General features: G+C 48.7%; 1 protein-coding gene across 3 annotated transcripts in view; it reads right to left on the bottom strand.

The window, feature by feature from the left end:
- HDGFL3 (HDGF like 3) overlaps positions 1-11,277 on the bottom strand; it is a 33,280-nt gene extending 22,003 nt beyond the window's left edge. Inside the window, exon 1 of one of the 3 annotated variants that reach the window (XM_081337217.1) lies at positions 10,557-11,277. In XM_081337217.1, coding sequence (XP_081193343.1) covers positions 10,557-10,640 — 84 coding nt within the window. In that variant the 5' untranslated portion in view covers positions 10,641-11,277. The remainder of the gene's footprint in view (positions 1-10,556) is intronic. The other 2 variants (XM_081337215.1, XM_081337216.1) reach the window with 2 other exon arrangements.
- Positions 11,278-12,089: the final 812 nt, after the last annotated feature.

The raw sequence follows: 12,089 nt of genomic DNA, 5'->3' as shown, positions 1-12,089 counted from the left end.
TTGCTTCTCTTCTTGATTAGTTTCCGTCCGTTGTTTCATCTCCTGCCTTCTGGTGATTTGGAGAATAGTTTGACTTCCTCTTCTTTGTGACAGCCCCTCTAATATTAGAACACTGCTATCATATCATGAATTGCTCGGATTATGTGATGTATTTGCCAAACAGATCAGAAAATATTACAGAATAACAGAGTTAAAAGGACGGACCTTGGAAGGAAAGCCTATACCAGGGGTAGGCAACCGGGGCTCTTTTATGACTCGTGGACTTCAACTCCCAGAATTCCTCAGCCAGCATGGCTCAGCTTGGAAACCTCTCCCTTTCCCCTCAGCGTGGCTGGCTGAGGAATTCTGGAAGTTGAAGTCCACGGGTCATAAAAGAGCCAAGGTTGTCTACCCCTGGCCTATACTGTTCCAGACAAATGGCTTTCTGATCTCAAAATCTCCAGTGATGGAGCACCCACAACTTCTGGAAGCAAGTCAGTCCACTGGTTAATTTTTTTTAACTCTCAGGAAATTTCTCCTTAGTTCTAGATTGCTTCTCTCCTTGATTAGTTTAGTTTAGTTTAGATTAGATTAGATTAGTTCTATCTTTGGGGGAAAGTGGATGCATTTTGGGCAATCTGATGGTTTGGATTGCAATTCCCATCAGCCCCTAAAAAGCTTGGCCTTTAGCAGAAGACCGACGTCCAAAATACGTGGAAGGCACCTTTAGAGATACCTCTAAGGCAGGGGTAGACAACTTTGGCTCTTTTATGACTCATGGACTTCAACTCCCAGAATTCCTGAGCCAGCCATGCTGAGGGGAAAGGGAGAGGTTTCCAAGCTGAGCCATGCTGGCTCAGGAATTCTGGGAGTTGAAGTCCACAAGTCATAAAAGAGCCAAGGTTGCCTATCCCTGCTCTAAGGTCAGGAGAGAACAATTTCCAAGATATTTAACTGGTTGTTTTCTGGGCTTTGGTCCAGAAAAGGTTTTTCAAGATCGCTCTTCAGTTTGCTTGTTTAAGCAGTTGCTCTGAACTTCTGCCCTACAAATTGGAGCAAAATTAAGTAATAGCTTTCATTTAGAAAACAGAGGAAGGCATATTCTTACTGTTAAAATTCCAAAAACCATTTGACAGCAGAGACCAAACTGGGATAGGAATCATACTGAGTTCAAGCTATTTAGAGCTATGCTCTGAATAAAGAACTCAAATTTTTGGTTCCCCCCACCCACCCCCCGGTTAATGCACGACTTACTGAACCAACTGCAGTTTATGGACTATTCTGGCTGAGTTCTTGCAATATTGCTAAGGCAAAGAAACAAAGTTATGGCTTAGAGGGAAAATATAAGGTCAGACCGTGGGAAGTTTTGCCATGATATGAGAAAGGCAGGTGGCCAAACTGCCCATAGGCACAAGCATTGTCAAAAGCTCAAAAGAGAGAAATCAGTTAAGTGTTCCTGGCTGGTGGTCATGCTTTCAATGTAGAACATCCCAGGCTTTCTCTGTGGCATTTTCAGACAAAAGACTCAAGAAGCGGTACTGGGGAAAACATTTTCTGTGACTGAAGAAGGCAGGATTTGGCCATGTGTAACAGCCACGTCTCACCACTGAAGGCAACCTCACAAGGCATCACAATCCATTTAAGGTGCTTCCCATGACCACCCACCCACCTTTCTTGAAAATACATGAATGCTTTGGGCTCACGATGACCTCACGAGACCAGCAAGGGTGAAATCAAGCGCTGGTTCTTTGCAAAGATCCCAGTGGTAGCAAAAAAACAACTTGCATTTCCTGTGAGGTCAAAGGCACCAGCAGTTGAGTTCTGAAACTCTGGAGGGAAAGGATGATCAAATAACCAGAAACTGGATACCCGAGTTTGTCCTCCAGTTTATCACTTGGCCAGTCCAATGAAGAGTCCTAAACCATGCTCCTAAATTCCAGTTGTGCCCCTTGCAACCTGCCTCTGTTGAAAGATAGTTAACCCTGGAAAAACGTCTAAGGCAGACATGTCAAATACAAGGCCCGGGGGCCAGATCAGGCCCGCGAAGTGGTTTCATGTGGCCCACGAAGCCATCCTGGAAATAGTGAGGGAATGGCCCCCACTGCCTTGGCCCTGGCCCAGAGACCCTCCTTCTGCCAGAGACCCTCAGATCTGTCCCACTCCTGCCCAGGCCCCCATAGGCACCCTTGATGCAAACGATGTAGAGCTGGCCACGCCCACCCAGCAGGCCATACACACTCTAGCCACGCCCACCCAGTAGGCCACACCCACCCAGGCCACACCCACCCGGCCCCTTGAGGGCAACCGCCATGCTGATGCGGCCCTCAATGAAATTGAGTTTGACACCCCTGGTCTAAGGTATGTTAAATGTAACTGTCAACTCTACGAATGAGCATGGCGGCAGCCATTTTTCCTTCTCATTCTAGTTGTCTCTATCTGTCGGAACCATGACAGCAACATTCTCCTTTCCCACTCATCCTACTGAGTTAGAAGGAAGTTCAGAAAGGGCCACAGGGCTGAAAAATTAACTAGGAGTGATCAAAAGAAATCAATACGTTTAACCTTGAGAAAATAAAAGACTCTGATGACTGTAGGCTACAAACAACTAAAGGCATGACATGGAAGAAGTACAATTTGTTCTCTATCTCTCCTGACTGTAGGACACAAGACTATGGTCCTATGCTACAGAAAGGCAGCTTAAGATCTCCCCACCTCACCCCTGACAATAAGCCTATCTTAGGAAAAAGGACCTGACGCTAATATCTGAACAACCATGTTTTGTATCGCTTCTACTGGTGGCATTGGATAAACAAAGAACTGATGTTGCAATTTGCTATACATAAAGATTAAGCGAAGTATGTTTGCATAAAATCACAATTTGTTACAGCTGATAAAATAAACCCTCTTCTGAAAGGATGATGGCTGTGCTGGATATGATGAGTAGATTTTTATTTGCTTGCCAATCTGCCAGAGTGCCTTTCAAAATTACGGCTAGTTCATACCAGCGCTCACAATCCTATCCAATATGTTGATTCATAAAAACACACTGAAACCTCTCAAGTCTGCTTTTAAGAGCCAACGTGCTGAATAGGATCTGAAATCTACTGTTCTGAAATCTAAGCTCAAGATTGTTCCAGATGTTCTAGACTTCAATTTCCATCTCATCCAACTCAAGATATTTTTGTAGGCAAGATTTGTGGAAACTCTCATCCAATACGGCTGAAGGGCAACCAGACTGCCATCCAGCAATTATTGCCACGAAGAAAGCAATTTTCATATTTGGAATTCAGCGAACGGAGAACGTTTCAGTTACTGTAGGATTGTTTAAAAGGTTTGGACAGGAAAGGCACAGGCAAAAACCCAAAACAAAAGCTGTTATTCCAGATGATCATTTGGCTTGACAGATAAGTTGGTTTGGAATACCAAAGTAGCTTGCCTGTTCAGCTGTAGATTTTTTTTAAAAAAAATAAGTATCAAAACTCTTCCATCTGTGAAGGAAGACACGTTACTTTTGTTCCATCCAGGCCAGCAGAATTATGATCAAGCTTTTAGATCAAAGTCCACTCTACTGCAGAATTAGACTGAATTATAGTCAATAAAGGGACGCGGTGGCTCAGTGGGTTAGGACGCTGAGCTTGTTGATCAGAAGGTCGGCAGTTTGGCGGGTCGAATCCCGAGTGCCGCGTAGCAGAGTGAGCGCCTGTTACTTGTCCCAGTTTCTGCCAACCTAGCAGTTCGAAAGCACGTAAAAATGCAAGTAGAAAAATAGGGACCACTACGGTGGGAAGGTAACAGCGTTCTGTGCGCCTTTGGCGTCTAGTCATGCCGGCCACATGACCACGGAGACGTCCTCGGACAAGCGCTGGCTCTCCGGCTTTGAAACGGAGATGAGCACTGGCCCCTAGAGTCGGAAACAACTAGCACACATGTGCGGGGGAACCTTTACCTTTACCTTTATAGTCAATAAGGGATATAATTACTGTATATGTAACTGTCACTAACGGGGCACAAAATGAACTTCTTACTGTACTCTCAGTCCATCAACTATGGACCGTTGACATCGGAAGCTGATTTTCAGGGCTTCATTGTCCCACCTAGAGAAGCCGAGAGTGAGCTTAAGAATCTTCTGATAGGAAAAAAAATCCTTTTTGCCATAAAATAACGGTCCCTCTTCCAACGTATTACATGCGGTCTTTGATTTACAACCGCAACAGAGTCCTAACGTATCGATTGCTAATGTGACAGTTGTTAAGGGAGTTTGGCTCCATTTTACGATCTTTCATGCCACAGTTGTTTACGAGTCAGTTGCCAAGCATCTGAATTTTGATCACGTGACCCTGGGGATGCTGCAACGGGGTCGTGTGACAAACAGTCACTTTTTTTTTAATGCCGTCGTAACTTTGAACAGTCACTAAGCAAATTATTGTAAGTCGAGGACTACTGTATTCCTGTAAAGCAGGCTTTGCCAGTCTTTATCCTCCAGACGGGAATGAAACTGCCCACATTCTCAGGCAGCAGTTTGAAAAGAAACGTTCATATAATTTTCCTGATCGTTCCCAAGAACCAGCTCACCTTCTCTATCTGAACACAAGTCCAGGTTCTTCCCTCTTCTGACAGCCAAAGGAGGGAGTAGATTTGTATTGTACCTTTGCTCCAGCGATACAAGATGGCTTATAAAAGGATCTCTGCTTTCAATTTGTTCCATCTATCATCCTTGGATTTGGCAGGACTGAGGCTAGATGGTCAACTTGGGTCTCTCTCTACTGTGGTTTTATTTCTGGCAACCTTGGTTTGGCTCAAAGTCTACCTCGATGATGCTCTTTCTCTTTTGAACCGTTTCTTCCAGATTCATCATTATAAGGAAGTTGTAACTCTTTGAATGGTTGCATAGTTTTCCCCCCTCTCCCTTTTTATCCCGATGGTTGCATCTTTTAAACAAGGGAATGTTAAAAAAAATAATCTTTGGCAGCCATGAACTAAATTAAAGATACCCATATATAAATTAGGAAGCCCATACTGGAAGAGTCAAGCTGATCTAAAATAAAAGCAGGGGATTGGACTAGATAAGATCACCAAAGTCCCTTCCAACTCTGCTATTCTGTTAAAAGAACAAGTTTGCGGCTAAGACTTGAAATTTAACTTCATGGATTTTATCACCCTGAGAACTTAAGAGGAGCCCAAAGCGTTTTGTTACTACATTTCTAGGGAGGTTATAAACAGGGATAAATAAATGCAACAAAACTCCTCAGGAACTAGAATATAAGAGGTATATTTAAAGCATAAGGTAAAGGTAAAGGTAAAGGTTCCCCCGCACACACGTGCTAGTCGTTTCCAACTCTATGGGCCGGTGCTCATCTCCGTTTCAAAGCCGAAGAGCCAGCGCTTGTCCGAGGATGTCTCTGTGGTCATGTGGCCAGCATGACTAGACGCCAAAGGTGCACGGAACACTGTTACCTTCCCACCGGAGTGGTCCCTATTTTTCTACTTGCATTTTTACGTGCTTTCGAACTGCTAGGTTGGTAGAAGCTGGGATGAGTAACAGGCGCTCACTCTGTTACGCGGCACTCGGGATTCAACCCGCCAAACTGCCGACCTTCTGATCAACAAGCTCAGCGTCCTAACCCACTGAGCCACCGTGTCCCTTATTTAAAGCATATCAAATCTTTTACTATGGCAGGAGCACAGGATGAGGATGTGTGTAAAAAAATATAATCAAGATTTATTTATTATTACTTTTGTAGGTTCACCCAACACCTAACAACTCTGGGTAGGTCACATAAATAAATAACATTTTAAAAAAATACAATCAGGACCCAAATAAGGAACAAAGATAGCAAGATGATAAAAACTAGACTGGAATGAGAAAAATAAAAACAATCCAAGGGGGTTTTACTCAGTCTTGTTAAAAGCCCAGGAGAAGAGCCAGATCTTCCAGCCCTGTTGAAACAAAAGTAGGGTGAAGGTCTCTGGAGGCACCTCATTCTACAGGGCAGGCATTACTACAGAGAAGGCATCATTCCAGGATCCCGATATTGTTCAGTTGAAGGAACCTCAAGAACACCAACCCTACCAGACCAAATCCAGACCAGACATAGGAGAGACAGATAGTCCTTCAAATAACCAGACTCCATGCAAAGGTCTCCAAACTTTAAGACCTGTGGACTTCAACTCCCAAAATTCCCTACCCAGCATGGGCAATTCAGGGAGTTGAAGTCCACAGGTCTTAAAGTTGCCAAGTTTGGAGACTCTTTGCTCTTGTCCCATGGTGGCGAACCTATGACACGCGTGCCACAGGTGGCACGCAGAGCCCTCTCTGTGGGCACACGCGCCCCGTCGCCCCAGTCCTAGGCCTTCAGCTGGGTTTTATAAAACCTTTTTGCTTTAGGCCTCTGCTGCTGTGTGCAAAAAAAAAGGTTCAATCAATCAAACAATTTCAACTTCTCGCGGGGGAGAAAAAAGGTCTTGCACAGTTGGAATGGATTGATTGAACTTTATAGTCCCACCCAGTCTGCTCTTACCACTGCAGCCATGCCCACCCAATGGGCCACACCCACCCAATGGGCCACCCAAGGGGCCACACCCACCCAATGGCCCACGCCCACCCGGCACCCGACGATACATAAGTGGGTTTTGGGTTGCAGTTTGGGCACTTGGTCTCTAAAAGGTTTGCCATCACTGCTCTAGTCTATGCCACGAAGGTCTTTAGATGATAGCTACGCCCATTAAAATTGAAGCGCTGCCCCCATCATACATCTGCTACATGCTATCTGATATCCCCTCCCCATTTTTTGATAGATTTAACATAGGAATATGATAAAAACAGAAAGGTTTAAAACACATGTGTTACTTGTAGGGGTCCCCAAACCCCGTGCCGTGCGAGAAACCAGGCTGTGCAAACAAGGAAAGCCCCATCCGTGGGATGCAGGCAGCACGTGAAGCCAGCACCTCTTCCGGCCCACGGGAAAAACTCTCTCCACGGAACCGGTCCCTAATGCCCAAAAGGTTGGGGGCCACTGCACTGTTGTATTCTTCATTATGGAAGAGAATGGTATTTCAGCGTTCTTGCTCCATGAGGCTATTCTATGGCTACTACTTTTGCTGTCACCAGACATAGAAACCAGGTAACAGAGATAAAAAAGAGATGTATAGGGGCAGGCTGCAAACAAAACATCTTAAAGGAACCAACTTGGGAAAGTTGGGAAAAATTGGACAAGATACTTCTCTTAAGGATGTCTGATGGAGGGCAATGGCTTGCATATTAAGGACATCCCTGGAACGGACTATTTTCAATCATTTTTTTGAGGAAGGAACCTTTTAAAGACAAGCCTGTGACAGCTTCAACTCATTCCAAAACCACACCTTAGTTACTTAGTAGGATCTTGAAATCTTCCAAAACTATGAAGTACAGGGTTTTGAAGTCAACTTTCCAACTTTTTTTTTTTAAGATATGTTGAGACTACAAGAGTCAACCCTGGAGGGAATTTTAGACGTTGCTAGGTAAACATCCCTTGGAAGCATCAGGTTAGAAAAGGCAGTTAAAAATAATTGCATCTGGAATTTTGTTAAAGCAGTCGAAATAATCACAGTCTTCTGTTAGGCTGAAGATGTTACAAGATCTGGTCTTGAACCAAAATCTGATCTACCCATTTCCTAATGGCATGTGGTTGAAAGTAACTAAGCCTATGGATAAAACATAGGACACTATCTCATATTGTGTTAAAACAGTTTGACTCTACTGCTCTTTCTAGCGACAGCACTCCAGTATTTCAGATGGAGAGAGATCTTTCCTACAGAATCTACCAAACTGGATCCTTTCAACCGAAGAGGCTTGGAGTTGAAGAAGGGCCTTTGAAAGCATGTTCTACCACAGGTTGATGGTCCTTCCTCAAAGCAGTCATGTATCTTATTGAGCATCTGTTGTTGTGCTATACCTTCATATTTTTCACTGTTCAACGCAGAAGCTGAAGACCTTCATTAGGGATTTAGATACCTTTGGGCTGTGCCATACATTCTCCTCTGAAGTCAAAAAACTGTCCTGCCTCCAACACACAGGAAACTTGCCATGTCAATAAAGCCACTTTAAGTGGATGCATACTATATTCATGTCTTCCCCTCCCCTCCAAGAGATGGCTTGTTATTAACTATGTATTTCTTATACTATAGCAGGGGTCCTCAACCTTGGCAACTTTAAGACTTGTGGACTTCAACTTCCAGAACTCCTCAGCCAGGGTTGAGGACCCCTGTACTATAGGATCCAACACACAGCAATTATTAGTGTTGCAGAACTTTGGGGAGGGGAAAACAAAACTGGTCTCCAAAATCTGCAGAGATTACTCTAGATTTTTATATAGTAACCAAAGACAAATCTGCAAATCTTTTAGGTTGTGGGCCTATGAAGATCAACTGTATCCATCTAAATGTGCAATGACTGTTTCCTTCCACAACTAAAGAACAGATATGCACTTTTGCTATTCTTCAGTTGCCTCTTCAAAATTGGCCACACTCTTAAGAGACGAGGGACCTTCTCTTCTGCCTATAACCCCCAAGGACTGGACCACAAAGCCTTCCAAACTTAAAATGACCAGCTGAGGAGGCCTCTGGAGCAGAAGGCAGAAGTGCAAGGATGCTCGATAAGTTCCACCTGGCTTCAGTTGCAAGCCAAAAGAAATACAGATGGTCCTTGACTTATGACCAGCCACAACTGGGACCAGAATTATTAAGTTGTACCCAATACCATGAGCTTTTTTTTTAAAATCATGGTTAAGTGAATCGCTAGAGTTTAGTGAATCATGCAATCGTTAAACCAATCTGCCTTTCCCTATTGACTTTGCTTGTCAGAAACTCACTGAGAAGGTTGTTCAATGGTGATCAGGTGACCCTGGGAGATGATGGCAACCGTTGTAAATAGATTCTGGTTGCCAAGCATCCAATTTTAAGCATTTGATTGTGGGGATCAATCAGACAGAATAGAGTTGGAAGGGACCTTGCAGATCTTCTAGTCCAGGGGTAGGCAACTTTGGTTCTTTAATGACTTCATGGACTTCAACTCCCAGAATTCCTGAGCCAGCATGGCTCAGCTTGGAAACCTCTCCCTTTCCCCTCAGCACGGCTGGCTCAGGAATTCTGGGAGTTGAAGTCCACGAGTCATAAAAGAGCCAAGGTTGCCTACCCCTGCTTTAGCGACTGTTCGAAATTACAACAGCACTGAAACGGCACACTTAATGACCACTGCAGCAAACCCAATGGTCACGTGACCAAAATTTAGACACTTGGCAACTGACTCCTACTTACAAAGTTGCATTGTCCCAAGGTCATGTGATCCCCTTTTGTGACCTTATGACGAGCAAAGTCAACAGGGAAGCCGATTCAACTTAAGAGCCGAGTTACTGACTTAACAACCGCAGGGGTTCACTTCACAACTGGGGCAAGAAAGGTCGCAAAACGAGGCAAAGGTCGCTTAGCAAATGTCTCACTTAGCAACACTAAACTGCAGCTCGGTTGTGGTCGTAACTTGAGGACTACCCGTATAAGGGAACAGCGACCACCGAATCTAAGGCATCAACTAGGCCTCTTGGCCTCAAGGCTTGCCAAGCCCCATAACCGCTCAGTACCTCTGCCCATTTCGCAGGTAAGGCACCCGTGTCCAACCTCAAAGGTCCAAGATTTTAGGCCACAGAGCTGAAGAACAGGCCCGTAAAGCTTTTTGCCCCTGGATCAGAGAGATCTACCTGGCTCTCGATCAAGGCTGCTTCACAAAACTATGGATCTCTCTTGTTGAAAGGGCAGCATCACCCCAACCAGGCGGGCCTTGCAGAAGAGGCTGAGAAACTCTGGAGTGGGGAAGGGGTTGGAAATACGGGGTTTCTTCCCCTCCCCCACCCCTCCCGCTGGCAAGGAGGAAGGGGGCGAGGCGGAGGGTGGCTTTCAGCCGGGAATTTAAGGCGGGGAGGGACGGGGGGGGGACAATAAACGTTATCAGGCTGACCAGCCGCGGCTTCCTCTCCTTTACAGCCTTTCAGCGACAACCACTCGCGCCTCCCCGCCTTCCCCCCCCCATCTTCTCCTCTCCCGCCCGCTCTCCATCCGCGACCGACCCGGGGGTGGGTAGGTGGGTGGGGTGGCTGCTTTGAAAGGCCTGGGCAGGATAAAGAGGAAGAAAGGGGGTGTGCGCCGGGGGGGTGGTAAAAGATCCCATTGGAGAAAGAGCCGGGAAACCCCCCCTCTTCTTCCCCCACCCCGTTGCCCCCAAATCCCATTTTAACGGCTGGCGGGGGGGGGGTTCAGAGAGAAGAAAAGGAGGCAGGCGAGGAGGAGCGGGGGGGGGCTTGTCTCCTCGCCCTCCTCCATCCCCGCGTTGCCAACACAAAGGCTCCATCAAGAGGCGAGCGCAAAAGGCGAAGCGGCGGCCAACCCTTTGCGGCAACGGGGGAGGGGGGTAGGGAAGGGATGGGCCTGGCTTGTGGGGGGGTGGGGGTGGGAAAGGGGCCGCGCCGGGTGTCCCCCCCCCAGGCCCTCGCCCGCCCCCCCTCCCTCTTCCCGCGGCCAGGCGTCCCCCCCCCTTCCCGCTTGCTACTCACCCGGGCCGGCCAGTGCGGGTAGCCCTTCATTTTGGCGAAGACCAGATCCCCGGCTTTGTATTCGCGGGGCCTGGGACGAGCCATCGGGTCCGAGTCCAGCTTTGCCCGCCCCGTCTCCGCGTCCGAGGCCACCCCCAGCACCGCTCCCAGGCCTTGCCCCCCCGATCCGCCGAGCTGGTGGAGGGGAGGGGGGCAGAGAGGGAGAGAGAGAGAGAGAGAGGGAAAGAGAGAGAGAGAGAGAAGAGGGAAGGCCGGCGGGGGAGGGGAAGATGCGAAAGACGCCTGCCCCTCCCTCCCTCCCTCCCGCCACCGGGGTGGGGGGGGAGGAAGGCGAATCGGTTCCGGAGGGAAGGAAAGGCCTCGGCCGGAGCGGGAGCAAAAGGAGGAGGACGAGGAGGAGGAGGAGGAGGAGGCGACAGCGGTGGAAGAAGGAAGAGGAGAAGGAGAAGGAGCAAAGGAAGAAGAGGGGAGCTGAGAAAGAGAGAGAGGGAAAGAGAGAAAGAAGGGAAGACCACCTCCGCGTGTGTGAGTGAGAGAGAAGGGGGTGCCTGCGCGTGTCTGTGTGTCTGTGTGTGTCTGCGCGCCTGCAAAAGGGGGAAAGCGAAGGCCCCGGGCTAGGCACTAGCAGTCTGGAGCCCCCTCCCAGCCATGAAGCCGCTTGGCGGGGGGTCCCGGACCAGGCGAGGGGGGCTGCGGTGTGGGAGGGGGCGGATGCAAAGGGAGGAGGAGGAGGAGGAGGGGGGGTTCCAGGCGGGGAATCCCCTCCCCCAGCCCTGGCTTGGGATCAAGGTTACCCGAAGACTGGGGCCGCCTGCGCTGCGCTGCGCTCTCCCTCCCTCCTACGGGGTTTCGCCCATCCTGGATCTCGCCGCCGCCGCCACCGCAGCAGAGAGGGGGGAATTCCCTTCTTTTCCGACGGCGGAACCCTGGATGCTCCCCCTCCTTCTTCCCTTCCTTCCTTCCTTCCTTCCTTCCTTCCTTCCTTCCTTCCTTCCTTCCTTCCTTCCTCTATGAGAATGAATCTTCCTTCCTTCCTTCCTTCCTTCCTTCCTTCTCTCTCTGCCTTTTTTTTGGAGGAGAGGGGGGGTTGGTTTCGATGGCTCGCTTCGCCCGGCGCCCCCTTCCCCTTCTTTCCCGGGGGACGCGAGCGCTTTCCACGCACACGGAAAGGCGCCCCCGCAGCCCCCGCCGGCCAGAAGGTCGTCCTTCTCCTCTCCGTGGCGCGCACGGGGGGGGGGGGACGGACACCCCGGCCGGCGCGTCCCCGCCGAGCGCGCAAGGCGAGCGGCGGGGGCGGAGAGAGCGGGAGGAGAGGCCCCTTTTTTTACGCCGGGGAAAGGGGTGTAAGGGGAGAGAACACCGGCCGAGCGGGAAGAGGAAAGGGGAGAATCGGTAGCCGGCCTCTGCATTCCGCCCCCCCCACACACACACTTCTTCCCCTCCCCCCCCACCATTCCGCCTCTTTGTATTCGGTGTCTTTTCTCGGCTGAGTTGCGGGCTGCGCAAAGCCGAGGGGCAGAAGGAGAGCGATGG

The sequence above is a fragment of the Vipera berus genome (assembly GCF_964194415.1).
Source record: "Vipera berus genome assembly, chromosome: 12".
NCBI classification, from domain to species: domain Eukaryota; kingdom Metazoa; phylum Chordata; class Lepidosauria; order Squamata; family Viperidae; genus Vipera; species Vipera berus.
Note: the sequence above shows the minus strand (reverse complement) of the source record. Positions and strands in the feature narration are given on the sequence as shown.